At 41.9% G+C, this 23,941-nt stretch overlaps 1 protein-coding gene across 2 annotated transcripts; it reads left to right on the top strand.

Annotated features, from left to right (window-relative positions):
* Positions 1 to 933: 933 nt before the first annotated feature.
* On the top strand, positions 934 to 23,396 carry LOC113025132 (olfactomedin-4-like). Of its 2 annotated transcripts, none has more exons than XM_026172580.1 (8): positions 934 to 1,097; positions 16,964 to 17,186; positions 17,279 to 17,401; positions 17,490 to 17,708; positions 18,345 to 18,498; positions 20,407 to 20,634; positions 22,422 to 22,590; positions 22,848 to 23,396. In XM_026172580.1, the coding sequence occupies exons 2-8, from the start codon at positions 17,133 to 17,135 to the stop codon at positions 23,293 to 23,295; spliced, it is 1,395 nt and encodes a 464-aa protein (XP_026028365.1). In that variant the 5' UTR covers positions 934 to 1,097; positions 16,964 to 17,132; the 3' UTR covers positions 23,296 to 23,396. The 2 variants fall into 2 exon arrangements, with proteins under 2 accessions (XP_026028365.1, XP_026028364.1); XM_026172579.1 differs by lacking the exon at positions 934 to 1,097 and adding an exon at positions 7,220 to 7,278.
* The last annotated feature ends 545 nt before the right edge of the window (positions 23,397 to 23,941 follow it).

The raw sequence follows: 23,941 nt of genomic DNA, 5'->3' as shown, positions 1-23,941 counted from the left end.
GCTGAGTGTTTGCGGTGTTTGCAGCTAGTAAGCTGTGTTTTTGTGGTTTACAACTAGTGAGCTGCGTGTCTGTGTTTGCAGCTAGAGAGCTACACTCTTTTTGACTTACTTTGTACTTTATTGACTAACACTTGAGTTTTGTTTGTTTCTTTAAACGGTGATAGCGGCTTGTCCGTCTCTTTTAGTTAGTATTAATAGAAACTTCAATAAAACTCTTTGATTTAACCATTTTGCCTCTGTCTCCTTTTCCTGACCCGGACACCTTTTGTTACTCTCCCCCCCCCCCCCCCCCCCCCATCGCCTGGACCCCTTTAGGGGAACGTAACAAGTGGGGGCTCATCCGGGATTGTTGAAAAGGGAGTTTCGAGTTTGAATTGGTTTTTGATCATCTTGCTTTTTTTCACCTTTAGAGATTCAACTTCCCCAACTACCAAGTTAAGTTAGGTGAGTGTCCAGCTGAGCTTATTAAGTTCTTCCTTCTGGCACTCTTTTGTTGTTTTGCCTTTCTTATTTTCAGAGTAATCCTGGGTGGGGATAAGTTCCCTGTTGGGGGTAGGCAATTCAGGGCTCCGGTCGCTGAAGCTTTGCCTTTCAAGTTGCCTCGAGCCCAGCACGCTCCAGAAGATAGGTAGGTATAGTTTGGTGTGCTTAGGAACTGGGTAAGTTGTATTTGTTAACGTGTGTGCAGAAAGAGGTAAATTGGTCAGTTAAAGTAAGTAATGTAGTTCTCCATTAATTGGTTAATTGTTCGGTAGTTTCTGAGTGAGTTGGCAGAGAGGTGTGGTGGTGTCCTAATTAGGGTGTGTTTGCTAAGCCTTCTCCGCCCCCCAAATGGATGATGCAGCTATTAGTGCACAGGTGTTTAGAAGCTCGTTTGTAAGTAATAACATCCACCTGGTTCCCGTTTTCTGTGAATCCAGTGTTGAGAGCTTCTTCAGGGAAGCTCACGAGACCTCTCGTTGAGAATCAGGGAGGAGAGCGGGATGGATGGCAGCGGCGTCTGCTGGCAAAACTGGTTGGCGCGATGCCGAAAATTCAAACCTGGTTGGCAGTCCACCCGTGGCGGCGGTTGAGCACGACTGTTCCGTGAGCGCCAGGTGAGCAGAGGAGGGAAAAGCGTAAAAGAGGTGGGAGCGGTAGTGGTAGGGATGATTCTTTAGAAGCTAGAGAGAGAACAAGAATGTTTGTTGTTCTGAGATTCAATGAAAGAACACAAGTACATGTTAAAAAACTGAGTCCGTTCGTGTTGACAGCTGAACTTAACAGTAAAGTGGGAGATATAGTTTCTGTTAAGGTACTCTCAGATGGAAATCTTCTTGTGCAATGTGTGAATGAAGAGCAGCTCAACAAGGCTTTGACCTTAAAACAATTGGGGAAGTTTAAAGTAGAAAATGCCGGGCAAGTGGGTGCACAGACGGGAGGTGGGTGCAAGGGGGTAATTTCTGGGGTGCCCATTAGTGTGAAAATGGATGATCTGAAAAGCAAAATCAAAGGAGGGAATGTGATTTCTGTGGTCAGATTGAAAGCAACAAAAGATGGACTTAAGGTGGATATGTTAGTATGCCTGGGTCGTTGACCCAGGGTTTTTGAGTTTATTATATTATTTATAATTTCTAGTCTTTGGGTTTTTGTTAGAGTCAGGTCTTATGGTTTGTCTCTGTGTAATCCTTAGTTGCTGTCTCCCCTGTCCGGTATATCCCCGTGTCCAGTCAGTGTCTGTGTCTGCCCTGGTCCCACGTCTCTGTTCCCTCTGTTGTAGTGCCTGCATGTGAGTCTGTGTCTTTGTTCAGACTGTGCTATGTGTTTTCTGTTTTACTTTGAAGGTCTCTGTCTTATCTCAGTGTGTGCAGTTTACGCTTCCTTGTCTCGTCAGTTCTGATTTGCCCCAGCTGTGTTTCCCTCCTGTTGTCCATTCCCTGATTGCTCCCTCTATGTATTTAAGCCCTGTGTTTCAGTTTGTCATTGTCGCGATCCACCTTTATCTTGCTGTGTGTTTTGTCTGCGTAGGTGTATTTTGTATTCTTAGTTTTTGTTACCTTTTTGAGTTCAGCATTAAAGCCGTTTTGAGTTACTTTCTGTGTCCGGAGTCTGCACTTTGGGTTCTTCTCCTGCCTGCACACAGCCGTCACATAACAGGATAGTGAAAGTATCCTGGTACACTTTGAAGAAGGAAACCTGCCAAGGAAAGTGTTTTTGGGTTTCATTACTTATCCAGTTCGAGCCTATGTTCCCAGAACTCTGAGGTGCTTTAACTGTCAAAGGTTTGGACACCTAGCGAAAAACTGTAAGGAAAAGAGGAGATGTGCTCGGTGTGGTGGAGATCACGAATATGGGAAATGTGGAGATGGAGTTCAACCCAAGTGTTGTAGTTTTGGTGGGAGTCACAGTGTTGCGTATGCTGGATGTGAGAGAATGAAACAAGAAACTCGTATTCAAAAAGTGAGGGTGGAGAAGAAGATCTCCTATGCTGAAGCAGTGAGGGTGATGAGAGTGAGTGAAAAGGTCAACGTCAACCCAGGACGGGGTGCATCTCGGGATCAAGAAGTTACTCGGATCAACACGAATGGTGTGGTTATTGATAAGATGGCGTTGGTTACATTCATTGCAGGAGTGATAAACACCACAGCTGATGTGAGATCTAAGCAGGAGAAAATTCAGCTCATTGTTAAGGCGGCGATTAACCATTGGGGGTTAGTAGGACTGACATGGGAAGAAGTGAGGGACAACCTCAATTTTCAGTCAAGTCAGGAAACATGATGTTCCTTTCTGTACGCATGGTACTTATTCTTCAATGGAATGCAAGGAGTCTGTTGGTCAATGGCCAAGAGTTGAAGCATTTCATCAAACTACTTGGTGTCAAACCGGATGTCATTTGTGTACAGGAATCTTGGCTTAAGTCTAATTTGGATTTTGTGTTGTATGGGTACAAAATAATAAGAAATGACAGGGACCGTGGTGGAGGGGGAGGGTGTGCAACGTTTGTCAAACAAGACATTCCATATAGACTCCTGGGTAAAGGCGATGATTTGGAGTATATTGCTATTGAGGTTTCGGACAGGAATGAACCAAATGTTATTGTGAATTTCTACAGTCCTTGCGCCAGACGGGAGCTGCCGCGTCTCCGTTCAATTGAAGGCAGTGACTGTCGTAGAGTTATTTGGTGTGGGGATTTTAATGCCCATGGCAGAGTGTGGGGAGGCACGCACACAGATAAAAATGGTAAGGTAATTGAGGAATTGATGGATACATGCAATTTGGTGTGCCTGAATGATGGTAGGGGGACCAGATGTAATGTTGTTAATGGAACAGAGTCCGTTTTGGATTAAACTCTAGTCTCAACTGTCCTTGCAGGCATAAGTCAGTGGACCATCAGAACAGACACTACTATAGGTAGTGACCATTATCCTGTTTTCTGTGATGTTGGAGGGAAGATACGAGTATCTCTAGGAGAGGTGAATAGGAAGTGGAGTTTTCATAGGGCGGACTGGACAAAATTCCAAAAATTATGTGAGGAAACGATTGACAAGGTTGATGAGTCTGGTAGCGTTGATCAAATGAATAATCAGTTTGCTGAAGTACTTGTGGTAGCCGACCAAAGCCTCAATCCCGACCAGTAAAGGCAATGTCAGTAGGACTTTGGTGCCGTGGTGGACAGAGGGATGTCGAATTGCTGTAAAGGAAAGAAACAAGGCGTTTAAATTTCTCCAAAGAACCCTTACTGTACAAGCTCTGATTGCATACAGAAAAGCAGTGGCAGTGGTCAGGAGGACAGTGAGACAAGCAAAGCGGAGCAGTTCAAATCAAATCAAATCAAATCAAATCACTTTTTTATTGTCACATCACATGTGCAGGCACACTGGCACAGCACATGCGAGTGAAATTCTTGTGTGCGAGCCCCACAAGCAACAGAGATGTGCAAACACAACAACACAAACGAGCAAAATACAAGAATGGCCAACCTGAAACTAATAAATATATGTACAATATATAATAGTGTATGCATTTCTGGATGTGTATACTAAATATTTTCCTACGTGTGTGTGTGTGTGTATGTGTGTGTGTGTGTGTATACACATTTTTACAAATTAAATAGTAAAAAAATAAAATAAAATAATAATAATAATAATAATAATAAAATATATAAAATATAAAGAGTTGAATATGTGCAAAACAAGTGGCATTTATATACAGTGTGGAGTGCATAATGTTGAAGTTCCAGTAGTGAAGCTGAGGTGTCTATGACGTGTTCAGCAGACTGATGGCCTGATGGAAAAAGCTGTCTCTCAGTCTGCTGGTACGGGACCGGATGCTGCAGAACCTCCTTCCTGATGGAAGCAGTCTGAACAGTTTATGGCTGGGGTGACTGGAGTCCTTGATGATCCTCCCCGCTTTCCTCAGGCACCGCTTCCTGTAGATGTCTTGGAGGGAGGGAAGCTCACCTCCAATTATCCGTTCAGAGCACCGCACTACTCGCTGGAGAGCTTTGCAGTTGTAGGCGGTGCTGTTGCCATACCAGGTGGTTAGAGGTTAGAGGTTAGAGGTTGTTCTGTTCTAAAATAGGAAGAACCACTCCAGTGGGGGAGGTCTGGGGCATGGTCAGAAGAATGGGAGGTGACCGGCGGGAATGGGATTACCCAGTTCTATCTTCAGGCCAACTGAACTTTGTAACAGCTCAGGAAAAAGTGGAGGTTATGGTGAAAACTTTTGCTAAGATTCATAGTTCTGATAACATATCAGTGTTGGGAAAACACAGAATGTGCCGCACTAAAACACAGTATTCGGAGGCTCTAGTACGAAAGGCGAAGGATCCATCTAAACCAGTTAGCTACAGACCAATTGCTCTTACATCAAATGTGTGCAAGTTAATGGAACGTATGATAATGGCAAGACTGTCTTTTGAGCTGGAAAGAAAAGGGGCTTTAGCCGATTACCAAAGTGGTTTCAGGACAGCTCGGAACACAACTGATGCTATTATTAGACTTGAGAATGTTGTTAGGAAAGCGCAGGCCACTAAAGAGTCTGTTTTGGCAGTGTTTTTTGACATAGAAAAGGCATATGATATGTTGTGGAGGGATGGGCTTTTAATCAAGTTGCATAAGTTGGGTATTGGTGGCAGGACATTCAATTGGGTCCAAGACTTTTTATCTGGTAGGAAGATCCAAGTGCGAATTGGGTCTACAATTTCTAGTCAGTGCATAGTTGAGAATGGAACGCCACAGGGCAGTGCGATTAGTACCCTGCTTTTTGTTATAATGATCAATGATGATTTTTCTGATGTTCCTGAGGGAATTGGGAGGTCTTTGTTCGCTGATGATGGTGTGTTATGGAAAAAAGGAAGAAATATTGAGCACCTAGTGGGCAAGGTTCAGGAGGCTGTAAATATGGTGGTTGAGTGGGGATTTGACTGGGGATTCAGGTTTTCGGTGGAAAAAACAAAAATGATGTTCTTTACCAAAAGAAAAGTGAGTGAGACTTTGACATTGAAACTGTATGAAAAGGTAATTGGGAAAGTGAGCTCTTTTAAGTACTTAGGTGTTGTGTTTGATTCGAGACTGACATGGAGGGAGCATATTGACCGGATTGAAACCAAATGCAAAAAAGTTATTAATGTTATGAGGTGTGTAGCTGGGAAGGGTTGGGGAGCGAGCTCTTCTGCTTTGAAAAGACTTTACCAGGCATTAATTAGGTCGGTCTTTGATTATGGGTGTGTGGCATATGGTTCAGCAGCTCCTTCTGTGTTGAGACATTTGGATGTTCTGCAATCGGAAGCCCTTAGAGTGTGCTGTGGAGTTTTTAAAACGTTTCCAGTCAGTCCCCTACAGGTGGAGATGGGAGAAATGCCCCTAGATCTTAGGAGGAAGCAAGTGTTGGTGAATTACTGGGTTCATCTTGGTGGTCATAGTGACGCACATCCCACAAAGGAGGTACTTCTGGAATGCTGGGAGTATGGAAGAAGTCAGAAGGATCATTTTGGAAAGGTGGGGAATCAGTGGGCTAAGGAATGTCAGGTGTATGAACTTAAAATATGTCCTGCAGTGGTGTTCTCTGTGGTTCCCCCATGGTTATTGGAGACCCCTCCTGTGGACTGGTACTTGCTGGATCTGAAGAGAAAATTGAAAGGCAGAGTCAATCTTGTTTCAGCATTTCATTTTCACAGCTTGACTGAATACCCTGAATGTGTTCATGTGTTCACGAATGGTGCCAAAAGTCCAGTTACTGGAAGTACAGGGTTTGGAATAGCAGTCCCGTCAAAAAATATTGGAATAAACGGACGCACTTCGGATGGACTGGCAGTGTAAACGGTTGAAATGGTAGCAATTTTGGTAGCATTGAAATGGGTAGAGTGTTCAAAAATCAGGCAGGTGGTAGTGTGTTCTGACTCGGCAGCTGTTCTTTCAAGTCTACAATCATTTTGTTCGAAGACAAGGCAGGGCATGCTGTATGCTATTCTGGAGACTATAAGCAGGATAAGGTGTTGTGGTGGCAATATTCACTTTCTTTGGGTGCCAGCTCATGTAGGGATCACTGGAAATGAAAAGGTGGATAGGTTGGCAAAAAGAGCGTTGACTAAAAATAGGACTGAGATGGAAATTAAAAGCAGCGGATCTGAAGCAAAAGGTATTGTTTGGAGGCAGGTTGTTCAGGAGTGGCAGAAGCGGTGGGATTCAGGGAGTAAGGGCAGGCAATTGTATCATCTTAAGAAGGAGGTGGCAGAGAGTAGGTTGTATAGGGGTAATAGGAGAGAAGAGGTGGTCATTACCAGGCTTAGACTGGGACATTGTGCATTAAATAAAACACTACAGATGATAGGAGAACATGAGACGGGGCTTTGTGGAGTGTGCCAGGAGGAGGTGGAGACAGTAGAGCATGTAATACTGCGGTGCAAGGGTTATGATGTGGAGAGGACAGTTCTGCAGAATAGGTTGATGGAGCGGGGAATTGGGGAATTTAATCTGAAGAGTGTGTTGGAGGGTAGTAGGGCACAGGTGAGGGAACTGGTGGGGTTTCTGAAGGATATAGGTGTTTATGAAAGAGTGTAGGTTTTTTTTTTGGTTCTTTTTTGATCCAAATTGTAAACTCACTGTCTGACCCATACTCCGGAACAGTAGGAGGCGGTAATGCTCCTTTATGTTGGTTGCCAACCGCCGTTAAACACAAAGAAGAAGAAGAAGAAGAAGAAGAAGAAGAAGAGCTTCTTCAGTGTGTTTGAAAGCATAGCAACTGCATCACAGTGGCCTGAAGACGTGTGGGGGGTGGTGTTGCTGTGTAAATTCACAGGTAGGGCTCAGGAAGCTTGTTCTGGTCTGTCTAGGGAGACTGCCTAGTTTATGAAAAGATTAAAAGTGCCGTCCTCCTAGCCTATGAACTTGTACCTGAGGCCTATAGGCAGCATTTTCGAGGTTTGGAGTTGGCACAGGGTCAGTCCTACCTTGACTTCGCTTGGGAGAAGGCAAAGCTTTTTGATAGGTGGTGCTCTGCAAGCCAGGTTAACAATTTGGGGTCGTTACGTGAGCGCATGCTTGTGGAGGATTTTAAAAACTCTGTTCCTGAGTGTATTGCTCTTTATTTAAGTGAACAAAGGGTTTCCACATTACAGCAGGCTGCCACACTGGCAGATGAGTTCACCCTAAGTCATAAAATAAATGCTATTGAATGTGATACCCCTCTATGCCATAGTACATCTTGGAGAGGTAAGAGTGGGCCAGCTAACAAGGGTGAAAAAGTTGGTGGTTTCAAGACCCAAAAGGAAGCTTTGTTTCTTCTGCCACAAACCTGGACACCTTGTTGCTAACTGTTTGAAGCTGAAACTCAAACAGAAAGCACACTCAAAGCAAAAAGTGACTGCTTTGATAAAAGTCAGTCGTGGTTCTCAAACTGACAAGGTTGCCAGGCCTACTAAAAGGCTAAACCTGGAGCACAATTGCTCAGTAGCACCCTGTAATCAGTGTAAGAGGTCAACTAGCCCTGAGGTGCTGCTGGTTGACAGTGTCCCAGTTCCTCAAGATTACCTGAAGGTGGACAGATCATGTATAACACCACCACTCAGACCTGCACCCCTTGCTAACAAACATGTCTGTGTTTCAGTAAAACCTGCTAGCTGCCTGCTGGGTTCTCCACATGTGATGGTTCGAAGCCCTGGCTATCACATGGGACACTGTTTCGAGGGTCTGGGGCCACTCTCAGTTAATGTTGTGAACCCACTGAGATGGGGTTGGCAGCTTCCGCAGGAAATGCCTAACCGTTGCTATGGGGTTTGGTAGGTGGAAAGCCTACTGTTTTGGTGTTGAAACAGTTATGGATTTGATTAATTGTTTTGTTTATCATAATCATTTGACAAACCACAGGTTTGTATTTATGGGAAGGGGTGTTACGGCCTTGTTACTTGCAAAGCAATTCATAGAAATATGTAAATGTGACAAATATACAAAAACTATAAACCCATCACTGCAAAATCTCCAGTGTTAAATTAACAATTTCGACACTGTTTTATTAACACTTTTGACAGCGTTATATTTCTACCAGTAACCTAGTCAGTGTTAAAGATTAACAATGACTAACATTAGCAGTGTTGTTTGTCTAACACTGAAATATTACTAGCATCTTTAGTTATTTTCCAGTGATAGAAAATCAGCACTGCTCAGTGACTAGCTTACTGTTGGAAATATAACACTGGCAAAAGTGTTAATTTAACACTCAAAAGAGCGGACACATATAGACACTTTCTAGTGTCAATTTAACACTGGAGATTTTGCAGTGCATGAAGGGGGAAAATACTCAGAATAGTTCTTCCACTGCATTGCCTAAATCAGGTTTGCCTGTTCATTAATAACGTTTATATAATTGACAATAAAATGACACTAGAGTTCTGTGTAATTGACATGTATTCTCACGTTATCTGGATTATTTGGAAATTTAAGCTACCGAAATTAAATGTTGTCAGCACTCTTAATGGGTGTGATATTTCCTAAGTTCAGTGGTTCAATACAGAAGCTGTTTGCACATCTCAGGAAATCTGAAAGGTTCAAATACATGTTAATCACACTTCCCTCACAGGATTTCCCAACAACATGCCACAGAACTGCATGTTGAAGGACCTCTGTCCTTTTGAGTGTATAAGTTGTGTTGCTATTAACCCTCTGAGGTCTGACCTTAACCAACAACAAGTGTTTGTGAACTAAAAATAAGGAATGTGGGATACTGTTTGTCCGTGATTTGAACAGCCCAGTGTGAGCTCCCGACGAAGGGAAAACCAATTCTGCAGGGGAGACCTACCTCGGCACTTGTGCAGGTGAAACCAAAGGGCAGATATGCTTCACCATATTTTCTAGTGTTTGGCTTAGAATGAAGTTGGCTTGGAAACATATTCAGCGATGCTTCATCTCCTGCTTTGCGTTTGTGGAGGCGCCCCATGCTACCAGTGTCCAAGCGTTGGTTTTTTTGTTTTTTTCCCTTTACATACTGCGTCCTCCCTGCAATGGCTCTGCACCCCCCCTAGGGGGTGGCCCCCACACTTTGGGAAGGTCTGAGCTAGAGTACAAAGTCAAGGGAAAACAGCTGTCAAGCAAGCTCCAGGTGAAACCATGAAGATATTTAAAGTATGCAATGCTGTTAACATCGGTCCAGTCAACAGTGACCTGTTTAGGGTTAGGTTCACATTTACCTCTTTATTGGGAATTGTTAACCATCTCACACCACTGAAAGGGAAATCTTTTAACAGGACTGCAACCTATTTTAACCACATTTTTGTTTGGCATCCGAATCAGAATACTTTATTAATCCCGAAGGAAATTAGGGTTACAGCTGGCAGCACGCTAATGGCGCATGCGCACTTACAAAGGAACCTTCTGACCAAACTTTACACAAACAACACATTGGGGAGACATGTCAGAAAAGTAGGCTGATAGGAAAAAAACAACGAAAATACATAACATGAGGTAAGAGGAGGAGAAAAAAACTCCACTCAGACTAAGCTCCTAGTGGGAGAACAGTTTGATAACAGAAAAAACACCTCAGCACAAAAAGCACATCACTATCAATACACCATAGAAACACAAGACAAGCAACAGGGGCGGGTAAAGGGTAAGAGAGAGCCGGTGTAGACAGCGCATCCGGTCCTGCAGCGTGTCTGCGCTGGTCCAGTCGACCCGCCATCTTCCCCGGTAGGGCACAAGCATCGAAGGCGTTTGGAAAGGGAGGGTGGATCAGTGTGTGCATATCAGTGTATGTGTGTGTCCAGAGTTCAGCTGAGACAGTGTCCTTTGCCCTGCCAGGCTAAGTAAACAGTCTTCCAGCCAACCCAGGTGGCCTTGCATGGAATGGGGGGAACAGTCTAAACTAGAGATGGACCGATCCGATATTACGTATCGGTATCGGTCCGATACTGACCTAAATTACTGGATCGGATATCGGAGAAAAATAAAAAATGTAATCCGATCCATTAAATATCACGAAAGCACCTCACAAAACTTGCAACACGCCGTAACTCACCTCAGAACGTCGGAGCAGTATGCATCACGTGATAGAGCAGCTGTGGCATGCGGGACCTGTCCGTGGTCTGGATAGCATTTGGAGCTTCGCTAGCAACCTGGCATTTCATCTCCGACAAAGTTATCCCCGAGAGAAGTAAAGCAAGTGTGTAAGTCCATCTCTGAATGTTTGTAAAGCATTCCCACGTTAAGCTTAACGAGCGACTGCCTCTTGCTCTCCGGCTGCTACTTCAATCGTGAAACTGCTAATGATCAGCTGATCGGCTTTTCTGTCGTGAGTCTCTCTTGTTTGTTTTTGGTCCACTTTGCGCCAGAAAGAGCAAACCAGCGGCTGAACAACAGCAGCACGTTTAAGCTTGATCAGCTGTTGTTAGAATGTATTTAATATTACTTTCTACTCGAGGATCTTTTTCTACGTAGCTGACGGCTGGTAACTGTGCAGGGGCGGATCTAGCAAAGTTTAGCCAGGGGGGCCGATAGGGCATTAACTGGGAAAAGGGGGCACAAAGACATACTTTTCTTTCTTATTCTCATTTAAAATGTCTAGCTTTTAATAAATAATTATCTGACACCCAAAGTTTTAATTTGATGTAAAATGAATAGAAGTCAATTACTGTATATAGTGACTATTAAGTCTAATATATATACCCTAGTAAGCTATAGTACATTTTCCTTTGGGAAGGTACCATCTGTGCAGTCTGCAATTTTGTTGAAGAAAGATGTTGAATCTATTTAATATTTCTTGAAAAATAATTGATTTCTGTGCATTTTTTTTCACACTGCATCAAATTAAGGTTGATTACGTTGATTAAGCATCATGAGGTGGAGCGTGAGGGGTGGTTCCCTATTTTTTATTTATTTATTTTTGTTGTTGCTGGGAGTTGGAACCCTATTAGTTAGGTTGCTTAATATTTACGCTAAGTACTCTTTAAAATACCAGAATAGGGAGGATGGTGTAGGTCTAAGTTTATTAGATTGATCAGTATTGCTGAACTATGAAATATTTTTTTTGTATACAGGTATAACAGAATAGCTTTAGTGTAGTTGTTGTTTTAAACTTGAGTATGAACTTATACAAAATGCAGCAAGATATTTTAAAAAACAGTTTTGTTGATTAAAAAACATTATATCGGATTCATATCGGTATCGGCAGATATCCAAATTTATGATATCGGTATCGGTATCGGACATAAAAAAGTGGTATCGTGCCATCTCTAGTCTAAACACAGTCGTTATCAGGGTGTTTTGTTCAGCTCCAGCCTTGAGGCCGCAGCTGGCGCCGAAGGGGTCTGCGCATGAAGTGATGATGGTTTTTACTTCAGAGCGAACAACTCATATGAATTTCAAAGCTGTTCTAACAGTCCAACACTGGTCTCTCAATCTCCTGTTGGAGAGCCGTGAGCTTTCTATGATGTTATCCAAACTTGCGTTCCGTGATGTTGTCATTCTTTTTGCTCAAAGAGCAGGTTCTGAGAACTCACGACCGCAGTGCACTTCCCCAAGATGTGATTGAATTAGCGCTCAAAGGTGTTATTGGAGCTAGCCCCTCCAGATATAATCCAGTTTTTCACTCAGAGGTCTTGTTCTTAGTATTCACGGCAGCCGTGTGTTCTCCAAGATCTTCTCCGTGCTGCACTCAATGAGCCCATTTTGAGAAACTCACGCCTCGTCCCATCATTTCAATCCCAGCGGGCAGCCTTGTGGGGGTTTGAACAGTCGGTTCCGTTTCCTTAATTCTTCGATAAGTCAGGGCCAAGCCAGCTCCGATCAGCAAGAACCCTGTTATCATGGTTCCAAATAGGTAGATATCTTCAGCAGTCAGGCTCACCCGAGCCCAGACTTCTCGTTGAGAAGGGGTGTCAATTGCATTCAGAGACCAGTTGATCAAATCCATAATTCCTCTTTTAGGTTTTAGAGAACAGACTGTGAGAGTGTTCCAGGGAAAAGTAAGTAAAAACACAAGACAAGACAAGGACATAAGCAGCTAAGCAGGAAAGATAAGGGCAGGAGAGGAGAAAAGTGCGACCGCCTTCGCTGAGAGCCAAAAGAGAAAAAGAGAAAAAAATGGCATGTGGTTAAAATGCAACCTAACCCTAACCAGTGTTGGGTAAGTTACTTTAAATTAGCAACTTAGTTACATTACTAGTTACTTCTATCAAAAGTAACTCAGTTACTTCAAGTTACTCGTTACTTTCAAAGTAACTAGTAACTAGGGAAAGTAACTTTGGTTTTACTCAGAATTCTCTTGTTAATGTGTTGCTTCCATAACTTTGCCAGTCTTCTAGCTTGCTTACTTGCCACAAGTGCACTGTGCCACCTACCAATAGAAAGAAAAAGATAATGTGCACATTTCCACGAGAGAAACCCCACGCCTGGACCGTTGTTGACCGCCGCCATGATTCTAGCCTACGTCACAGCGTCATGTGCGCTTTTTACATCTAACACAAAAACTGCAGTCGTGGTGCTTTCGATTGTACTCAGAACTCGGAAATTCTGCCTTCTGAATAGGAAGATGTAGGTAACACCAGACAGCAGATGAGCTGCATACAGGGCTGGACTGGGACAAAAAATCGGCCCGGGCATTTTGACTAGAGACCGGCCGCCATTATAGTAAAAATCATAAAGCCTTTGAATGAAAACAAACGCTGTTCTGACAGTGATGTTCACTGTTCTGATGGTATATATGCATCAATCTATCAATTGTTTGTTGCAAGATTCAGATAATTATTTTTTAAAAGCTAGATATTTTAAATGAGAATAAGAAAGAAAAGTATTTCTTTGTGCCCCCCTTTTCCTGTTAATGCCCTACCTGCCCCCTGGCAACACTTTGCTAGACCCGCCCCTGCACAGTTACCAGCTGTCAGCTACACAGAAAAGGATCCTGGTGTTATTTGTCTCTCAGAAACGGTTCATAACTTCCCTTCAACTCATTCATGTCACCTAAAAGGTAAACCTGTTTCTCCATCACCTGTTCAGCTCTGATGATTCAGTAAGGACATCTCCTGGTTTCATCTTCATGTTTCCCTCTCACCAGATATACAAACCGATATCATGACCAGCAGCTTTTACAGCTGTGGCTCCAGCAAACATCAGCTGATACTAGAGAATAATATTAAATAAATTCTAACAACAGCTGATCAAGCTTAAACGTGCCGCTGTTGTTTAGCGCGACATCCGCTGGTTTCTTCTTTCTGGGGCAAAGTGGGTGATAAACAAACAAGAGAGAAAAGCTGATCAGCTGATCAGTTTCATGATTGAAGTAGAAACAGGAGAGGGAGGGGGAGAATGAGAGAAGAGGAGGCAGCTGTGCAGCAAAGACACAGAATAACACCAGCTTTGTGTCTTTTTTATTGTAGCTGAAGTTCGGGACAAACTGTTCCTTTTCAGCTCAATAAGAAACGTATAATATTTTCTCTGAATACCAGACGATTCCGTTTTTTTACAGGATGGTTGGCAACTCTACTAACCAACCTTATGAACAAAATAAATTTCAACATCAGTAACATCATAGCACCCACCCAGATGTATAGAAACTCCGTCATGCTAGCTAGTACACAGTACGAAAAAGTCAGCACAAGGAAAATAAACTCCACCTAAACTTGGTTTATATCTGACCCAGATAGACTGCAGGGCCCTATTTCAAGAAGCCGGTTTAGTGCAAACTCTGAGTAAGTATACCCTGAGTTAACGAAAACTCTGGGTTTTCGGTTTCACAAAGCGAGTTTAGATTAATTCTGAGTGAGTTACTATGACGACACACTCCGTGAAGCTAAAATGCCTCCTAGCAGGTTTACTTCAACTAACCCTGACCTTCTCCGCCTCTTTGTCAGAAACCTGACTGTAGGAAGTGTCAGACATGGCGTGCTCCTTCCTTGAAGAGCCAGTAGATGTTGAAGCCCAAATTCGCATGTTATCGGCATATGCTGCCATCAGAATTTCGGCCTCAAGCGCTGTAAAATACATTGACCGCGCCTTCTTTCCCTCCGTCTCCATGGTGACTCGCTTAATCTGTGCTCCACTAATCAGGGCTTTATGTATCCTCGTGTGCGCGCTTAACTTGGGGTTAAAGCAACTCCGCGTTGACTGAACTAATTGTTATCAGCCTTTGTGAAACCGAATATTCCGAGTTGGACAGTTCGGGGTTACTCAACCCTGTGTATCATTTTTCACTCTGAGTTTTCTAAACCGGCTTCCTGAAATAGGGCCTAGGTCATAACTTCTTACCTGAAGTTCAGCTCACCTGACACTCGGACCGGCGGCTGCCTCGGGTCTCTACTCCTCCTCCGTCCCCTTTCCCTCCTCCACCTGCTGGCCTCCACCACTTGCTAATGCTACTAAATCTGTGGAAGCTCCGTGATAGGCACCTCAAAAAGTAACGAATAATGACCCTAAATCCCAGTAACGATTAACGCGTTCCTGATTTTGGCATAACTAGTTACCGTGCTCGTTACCACAATAATAACGTAGTTACTGTAACGCGTTACTTAATAACGCGTTAGTCCCAACACTGACCCTAACCCTAAGTGGTTTGCTTGTGACCAAGTGGCTGTTAGTATGTAACAAGATGGCTATCACAGATTTGCTATAAAAAACATCTTGATGATCCTCGAAGCATTTGGGAAAATATTTTGTGGACTCATGAAACATAAGCTTCACTTTTTGGAAGGCTTTGGAGTCACATCAGAGCTGGTATCAAACTTGCAAAGCAATTCATAGAAATATGTAAATGTGACAAATATCCAAAAACTATGAACTCATCACTGCAAAATCTCCAGTGTTAAATTAACAATTTCGACACTGTTTTATTAACACTTTTGACAGCATTATATTTCTGCAGTAACCTAGTCAGTGTTAAAGATTAACAATGACTAACATTAGCAGTGTTGTTTGTCTAACACTGAAATATTACTTGCATCTTTAGTTATTTCCCAGTGATAGAAAATCAGCACTGCTCAGTGACTAGCTTACTGTTGGAAATATAACACTGTCAAAAGTGTTAATTTAACACTCAAAAGAGCGGACACATATAGACACTTTCTAGTGTCAATTTAACACTGGAGATTTTGCAGTGCACGAAGGGGGAAAATACTCAGAATAGTTCTTCCACTGCATTGCCTAAATCAGGTTTGCCTGTTAATTAATAACGTTTATATGATTGACAATAAAATGACACTAGAGTTCTGTGTAATTGACATGTATTCTCAGGTCATCTGGATTATTTGGAAATTTAAGCTACCGAAATTAAATGTTGTCAGCACTCTTAATGGGTGTGATATTTCCTAAGTTCAGTGGTTCAATACAGAAGCTGTTTGCACATCTCAGGAAATCTGAAAGGTTCAAATACATGTTAATCACACTTCCCTCACAGGATTTCCCAACAACATGCCACAGAACTGCATTTTGAAGGACCTCTGTCCTTTTGAGTGTATAAGTTGTGTTGCTATTAACCCTCTGAGGTCTGACCTTAACCCACCCTAACCCTGTATTTTGGAGAAGAGCAAAGCAGACATTTTTTTTTTCCTTTTTGGGGGGGTAAAATTTGTTTTCCATGTGTTGCAGTTAGAATGGTTATTTTCTGTGTTGCCCAATTGCAAGTCTTGGAGAAAAATTTAATAAAAACAAAAATGATATATTCTGATTGCAGAGGTTCAGAGTTCAGAGGGTTATGGTTGGGGTCATCACCGACAATGGCTTAGACCTCAGATGGTTTAGTCTGCCTAAAGCTAATGTGTTTAAAAGGCAAAGTACTACATAACTCCAATCCCGTGCTACGTGATATTTTTGGCTTTTGAGAATTTTTCAGGTGTTAAAAAAAAAATCGACATTGTAATTTTTACACATTTTTACACATAAACCATAAACCAGAACAAATATTTTTTTGTTTTTTTCTGTAGTGTGTTTAGCTTGCAATAAAAAGTGCCTTGATGCAACTGTTGTTGTGATCTGGTGCTGTATAAATTAAACTGTATTGAAGTGAAGAGCCCCAGGAGGAAAACGTGTCACAGAGCATGATAATATTTTAGGGATGTCATAAAAGTGTTACTCTGACAAAGTAGCTCTACCAGGATCTCCAACTCAGTATCTGGAGGATGTGCAGGAGGTCCAACCTCTCTATGTAAAATGCATAACTGGAAATGTGTGCAAGGTCCGTAAGACCAAGTACAAAAGATAAGAGTTCATTTTGAAATCAACATCTTCTAGTTTCTGAAAATATGCTTGTTCAGCATGTAGCTCAAATGCAACCCAACCCTAGCAGTACTCCTAAGCCACTGGCTGATTCCTGGTGGATGCTGAAGTTAAAGGATCTGATGCTAACATTTTGGTGTTTTGGGAATATGAGTAATAACTGTTTGGTGGATGACAGACCTTTTCCAAAAAGTCTTTTTTGTGCTTCTCCAAACAAAGTGTTTGTACTCCTCATCAGTAATGGAGCAGCAGGACCCCCATCTGTCACTCGTTCAATTTTTCCTCATCAGGTAGAAAATTTCATGTGTTGCTGCAATCCCAACCACAAGAGGGGAAGTGAAACTCAACACACGCTCACAGTAGAGCTTAATGGGAGTGTACACAAGTTAGCTGCTGCAGTCACACACATGCCAAAATCACACTAAGACACTTTCATGCAGTTCTGCCGAGCGATCCAACATGAAGCTGTATGTGATTGTTCCACTGTGTGTGCTGTTTACCATCACCCAGCAGGTAAGAAAACACAGAAGACATTGTGATATTTTAATTAAATTAACTGCTTTTTATTAACTGATTTTTGCTTTGTTTAACATTTTAAATTTCAGATATCTTTGTCTGAGAATTGTGTCTGTGAATTTGCACAATCTGAGAAAAGTTTCCCTCATGACAAACTGGAAAGAGTTCAAGGTGCTGCCTTAGACTGCAACAGCAACCTTATGCCACAGAAGGTATGTGTGTGTATATGTGTGTGTGTGTGTGTGTGTATGTATGTGTGCATTCATGCTAAGTACTTTATAGCCACTGCTCTGCCTGCAGATTATAAAGCTGGAGAGTTTGCTCCTTGGTTTGGATCGCCGTCTGCCTGTACTGGAGAAGGATGTATCGATGCTGGAGAAAGAAGATGATGGAGAGCTCTACGGTGTTCTCAGCCTCTACGTCATAGAGAACGAAATGACTGAGATCAATGAGCTGATTGATAAGCTCAACAGCACCAGTCTGGAACAGGAGCGTGTTACTGCTGCGACAACTCAACAGGTAAATTCACAAACAGATGAGGCATTATATTAAGAACTTGCTTTTCAAGTCTCGATCGCGTTTTAACGTAGAATGCTTTTTTCACTTGATCTCTGAAGTCTTGGTACTTGGCAGACAAAGAAAATGGTCACTCTGACTTACACACATCTAAAATAATTTACATTCCCATTAGAACCTTTTCAAAATGAGTTACTGAAATTGATGTTTTTGAAGCTACTGAATTCTATAAATTCTGCAATGACAGAAATACATCATAACAACACTATAGTCTGCTTAGTCACAGTACTGCTATGACTTGGCCTTCTCACTGTATGTGCCGAGCCTGGCAGCCTTCCCAAAAAGTAGTCTGCTTCTCTATTTCACAGACTGCTCAGTGGTTGCTCTTGTTTTCCTCAAAGACTGCTCCTAATTAAAGGCTCAACACAAAGCATTGTTTCTACCTGTAGAATAAATGCTTTGTCTAATTTTTATCCATGGCAAGGTCTTCAGTCAGGCATAAACCCAGCCTTACTTAATGCACCATTTTCATGTGTCAGCTTGTATTTTGAGTAAATGCTCATTCAAAACTCTTACCATATTTTACGTGCAAATAAAATGAGATTTTGATCAGATATCTGTGATGTCTGCTGATGTCAGCTTCAGGACCTGAGAGAAGAGATGCAGGAGCTAGAGACATTTGACACAATGCAAGTGGTGAAAAGACAACAAGCCAACCAACGCCTGAAGAGGGACCTGCAACAATGCAAGAACGGGCTTCATCCCACCCACCAACCCACTGAGCCTCCACATGGTAATCCCCAAAAGCTTCCTTTATGCAGCTCAAAGCGATCTGACTATAGCATAGCATTTGCATATCTCCACACCTGCACAGATACCCAACATTAATTTGGCAGATATCAAAAAGTGTGCTATTTAAGCTGCTTTAGCATGTCCACATTTCTGCAAGCCACTTTAAATTCAATTCAATTTTCACCTTTCAGTTTTAGTTATATAGCGCCAAATCACAACAACAGTCGCATCAAGGTGCTTTATATTGTAAGGTAGACCCTACAATAATACATACAAAGAAAAACCCAACAATCAAATGACCCCCTATGAGCAAGCACTTTGGCGACAGTGGGAAGGAAAAACTCCCTTTTAACAGGAAGAAACCTCCAACAGAACCAGGTTCAGGGAGGGGCGGGGCCATCTGCTGCAACCAGTTGGGGTGAGATAAGGAAACAGGATAAAGACATGCTGTGGAAGAGAGACAGAAATTAATAATAAGTATGATTTAATGCAGAGAGGTCTATTAACACATAACGACTGAGCAAGGTGACTGAAGAAGAAATACTCAATGCATCATGGGAATCCCCCAATAGTGTACACCTATTGCAGCATAACTAAGGGAGGATTCAGGGTCACCTGGTCCAGCCCTAACTATATGCTTTAGCAAAAAGGAAAGTTTTAAGCCTAATCTTGAAAGTAGAGATAGTGTCTGTCTCCTGAATCCAAACTGGAAGCTGGTTCCACAGAAGAGGGGCCTGAAAACTGAAGGCTCTGCCTCCCATTCTACTTCTAAATACTCAAGGAACAACAAGTAGGCCTGCAGTGTGAGAGTGAAGTGCTCTAATAGGGTGATATGGTACTACAAGGTCATTAAGATATGATGGGGCCTGATTATTTAAGACCTTGTATGTGAGGAGCAGGATTTTGAAATCTGGATTTAACAAGGAGCCAATGAAGGGAAGCCAAAACAGGAGAAATCTGCTCTCTCTTTCTAGTCCCTGTCAGGACTCTTGCTGCAGCATTTTGGATTAACTGAAGGTTTTTCAGGGAGGTTTAAGGACATCCTGATAATAATGAATTACAGTAGTCCAGCCTGGAAGTAATAAATGCATGAACTAGTTTTTCAGCGTCACTCTGAGACAGGATATTTCTAATTTTAGAGATGCTGTGCAAATGGAAGAAAGCAGTCTTACATATTTGTTTAATATGGGCATCAAAGGACATGTCCTGGTCAAAAATGACTCCAAGGTTCCTCACAGCGTTACTGGAGGCCAAGGTTATGCCATCCAGAGTAAGAATCTGGTTAGATATCATATTTCTAAGATTTTCAGGGCCGAGTACAATAACCTCAGTTTTATCTGAATTAAGAAGCAGAAAGTTAGCGGCCATCCAGGTCTTTATGTCTTTAAAATATTCCTGCAGTTTAACTAATTGGTGTGTGTTTTATGGCTTTATGGGTAGATAGAGTTGGGTGTCATCAGCTTAGCAGTGAAAATGTATGCGGTGTCTTCTGATGATACTGCCTAAAGGCAGCGTGTATAATGTAAACAGAATTGGTCCTAGCACTGAACCCTGTGAAACTCCAAAATTAACCTTAGTGTGCGAAGAGGACTCTCCATTTGTAACCAACAACTTTGCAACCAACTTCCAGCACAGAGCTTTCTTGCATTCTGTATGTTGATTAATCATTGCAATATCGGTTGACAATGATGCCTGCTGTGTTCTGTACTGGAGTTTTGCTGCTGCTCTCCACTTTCCATGAAAGGCCCGGAGCAGAGCAATGCAACCAAACATTAACTCTTGCAGATATAAATAGTAGTCTTACCTTGACTATAATCCTGCTGAATGAACTACTAATGCCATATATGGGAAGAAATCGGCCATGCAAATTAACACTCTCGCTTTGTTTCCTTTAACATTTTATCCTCAGGTAATTGTCCCTATGGTCAGTTTCTGAATATAAGTGAACCGAGGGTCTACACAGCAGGAGAGTATCCTGGTTCATACAAGTATGGTGCCTGGGGTCGGGATCCTAAACCAGAAGCCGGGAAGGAGAGTTGGTATTGGCGGGTAATATTGACTTCCAGCAACAGATATGCCCACTACGTCCGTTTCTATTCCACCTTGAGCTCCCTCATCATTGGGGTGAGCGTCCCTGGTAAGAACCTGTCCTTTTGTAATATTTTTTGTGGCATACTGGGGAACATTTAAGTGTAAACTATTTACAGTACGGAAGGCAAGGTGTAGACTGACTTTCCTCCAATAAAAAAACGTAAGCTAGAACTAAACACTTCTGCTAGTCACACTACAGAGTCAGTTCCCAAAATTGTGGAAATGTAAGTTGTTTCACAAAAGGCACAAAAGCAGAACTGGCTCTATAACAGCATCATGTTTAGGGATGAGTATCAAAAACCAGTTCTTGTTGAGAACAGCTGAGGTTGTTGAGGTTCCCACTGTTTCAAAATTCCTTGGAATTGTCGATATCGATTCCAGTCGCCCCGAATGACGTCACCACATTGCGGAGCGTCATTTACCTGGCAGGAAACATGGTGGCTCAAACACTCAAAAGTGTGGTTATACTTTACAAGAACTGATGACAACACGGCAACTTGCAAAGTAGATATTTCATTTAAGGAAGGACACACTACAAATATGCAAAAACATTTGCTCACAAAACACGCGATAACCTTAAATGAATGTCGTGTTTTTAATTCCGCTCCGGACTTGTGAATCTCAACCCAGCAGCAGCGGTAACGTTTGCACGTCCTCTCCCGTTAATGCGGCAGATAAATAATCAACAACAGTGCATATTATGTTAGCGCGATCTGCCTTATTACAAAACCTGCCATTACTGTGCATTTAGGTGACCGTGATGAGAGAGACAGAGTCTGGCTCAGATGCTGGCAGTTCTCACTGCAGTCTACCGGTAGCGTCTCCTTTCAGGCCAGGATAGACGAATGTCACCGAGCAGTGACTGAGTTTGTGGTAAAAGGCTTGCACCCATTTGCCACAGCAGATGCCCCCGATTTTCGCTAAGTGAATGTGTTTAATTGTAGGCAGGGACATTACTGGATATTCTTGTGTAATTGCTACAGAATAATTTATGTTATACTTTGTTATTGCTACAGGAGAATATTTATTTTATTATTTTACATTTACAATTTTTTTTCCTGGGGCCCCTGTGACACCCCATTGAAGAGCCGTAGGTTGGATCTCTTAAGATCTCACTGTTGGGTTTGTAAGGCCATGTTACTTCTAAATTTCTATCTTGTTCAAAGAGAAGATATAAAGCAAAGTTCTAAGCTAATCGACCTTAGTGTTCTCCTTTTAAAAAAAGAATCGATAAGAGAATCAATAAAGAATCGAATCGTTAAACAGAATCGAAAATGGAATCGGAATCATGAAAATCTTATCAATACCCATCCCTAATCACCTTGCTCTGTCTATACTGCCAGTCTAAAAGTAAGTTGTAGATAGTGACTCCAGTAAACTCCTCCAGTCTCTCAGTAGTTTTTTTTTTTTTTTTTTTTTTAAAAACACAGCATGAATCATGCGAAATCTTCTGATACTTTCAAAATCCGGCTCTCTTCCTGACAATCTCAGCACCAAAGGTTCACCCTGAAGGTGTAACTAATTTTAAAGAAAATTCAGTCAATCCTTAAACTTTTTAAAAAGCTAGGCACTGCTGGTTTTAGCAACATTGGGTCAGACGGGAATACACTTCAAATTTGTTGAAGGCTAATTTCAGCAGAGGATTGACACACAAGAGAATGTTTGTGATCCTGAAAATAATTTAAACAATAATCAAAGACCAATGAAAAGATGTACCCACCAAAAAAGCACAATTATTTTTTTGTGGATAATATAAAAACAGTATTATAAAATGTAATAGGTTTTGTTTTTTAATCAGGCTTGTCAGTTATTATCTTTTTCTTCCTTTTTCAGGCAACGTCCAGATCAGTCCCTCAAATCCAACTACCAACACCATCCAAGGTCCAAATAATGTTCTGTATGGAGGCGCTTTGTACTACAACTGTTACAACAAGGATGCCGTTTGTCGTTTCAACCTCACTTCCAAAATTGTTACCACCTTACATCTACCCAAAGGAACCAGGTTGATTCACTTAACTCTGTTTTTAAAAATGGTTATTTTGTAATAAAGATAATAAATACAGTTTTTATTTTTATAACAAGAATAGCAAATACTCTTTTTACTCATATTTTACTCAGTATAAATATTAGTTTTGCAAACACTCTCATGGGAAATATATTCTTTTAAAAAGGAGAAACCATAAAGTACAGGTCTTTAAGAGATAAGCAAACATGACATTTTTTGGTGTAAAACATTCATTTCTGTCCTCTGTTAATCAGGTACAATGCAAAGGGTAACTTCTGCAACCTTGAAGAATGCTACCAATGCACTGACCTGGACCTGGCAACAGATGAGTCTGGCATCTGGGTGGTCTACACCACCACCCAGGACTTTGGCAACTTGGTTCTGTCCAAGGTGGAAGAGGGTGAACCACCAAAGCTCGGACAAACCTGGCACACTTCAGTCTACAAGCAGGCAGTGACCAACACCTTCATGGCCTGCGGCGTCCTCTACGCCACACGTTACGTCAACCAAGAGGTCGAGGAGATCTTTTACTCCTTCAACCCCGTGACGGGACAGGAGAGGTTCAACGTTGGCATCTTCATGAAGAAGTTGGCTCCTAACATTCAAGCCCTGAACTACAGCCCTGTGGACCAGATGCTTCATGCCTACTGTGACTCCTACATGGTCTCTTACAAGGTGCAGTTTGAGTTACTGGATAATTAGTCCTGAAGCTAAATACTGACTCCAGTAATAGTTACTAAAGAATAAAAACAAGCTTTGACTTTGTGAAAAATGACACGTACTATAAACAAGCATGCATTATTAATTTATATACTAAACCAGTTAACTGTTGTCTCTTTCTTTTTACCGTTTTCCTTCAATGAATTAAAATCATACACTTCTGGCATGCTTTTATTCAGTGTTATATTCAGGCTATGTTTCAAAAGTCAACATGGAGCTACTGGTATAAATTTAGATCAAGTAATTGTATAGGAAGTGTAGAATTTAACTGACATCAGCTTTACAAAAAGGGTAAAGAGCAACTCAGACGTAAAGAGAGATGTGGACAGCTTTGGAAAGCTTGAGCAAATCCACATCATTGGTATATTATACGACTCCATCAGGAAGTCAGTTCAACTGTCAAACACATCTCACTTCTGAAAATTAGAAATATTTAAAGACCACAAGGTATGGTATTTCCACAATATTATAAAAAGATGCAATATCCTTCAGCAGACAAGGCCTCAGTGCTGGGTATTGCCTTCTGTACCAGAAATGACTTCTGATATTTTGCCTAATAGTTCCCTCATCTCCAACATCAGTTGGCTGAAACATGTTGACCCTTCTTCTCGCCACCTTCAAAATGTTT

Source organism: Astatotilapia calliptera, chromosome 7, assembly GCF_900246225.1.
Source record: "Astatotilapia calliptera chromosome 7, fAstCal1.2, whole genome shotgun sequence".
In the NCBI taxonomy this organism is placed as follows: Eukaryota; Metazoa; Chordata; class Actinopteri; order Cichliformes; family Cichlidae; genus Astatotilapia; species Astatotilapia calliptera.
This window is presented reverse-complemented; position numbering and strand designations above follow the sequence as displayed.

Excerpts from the sequence above, each read along its gene's own strand:
- LOC113025132 (XM_026172580.1), top strand. The coding sequence starts at position 17,133 with ATGAAGCTGTATGTGATTGTTCCACTGTGTGTGCTGTTTACCATCACC. Across the intron at positions 17,187-17,278 it reads TGTTTACCATCACCCAGCAG|ATATCTTTGTCTGAGAATTG; the intron begins GTAAGAAAACAC and ends TTTAAATTTCAG. Across the intron at positions 18,499-20,406 it reads ACCCACTGAGCCTCCACATG|GTAATTGTCCCTATGGTCAG; the intron begins GTAATCCCCAAA and ends TTTTATCCTCAG.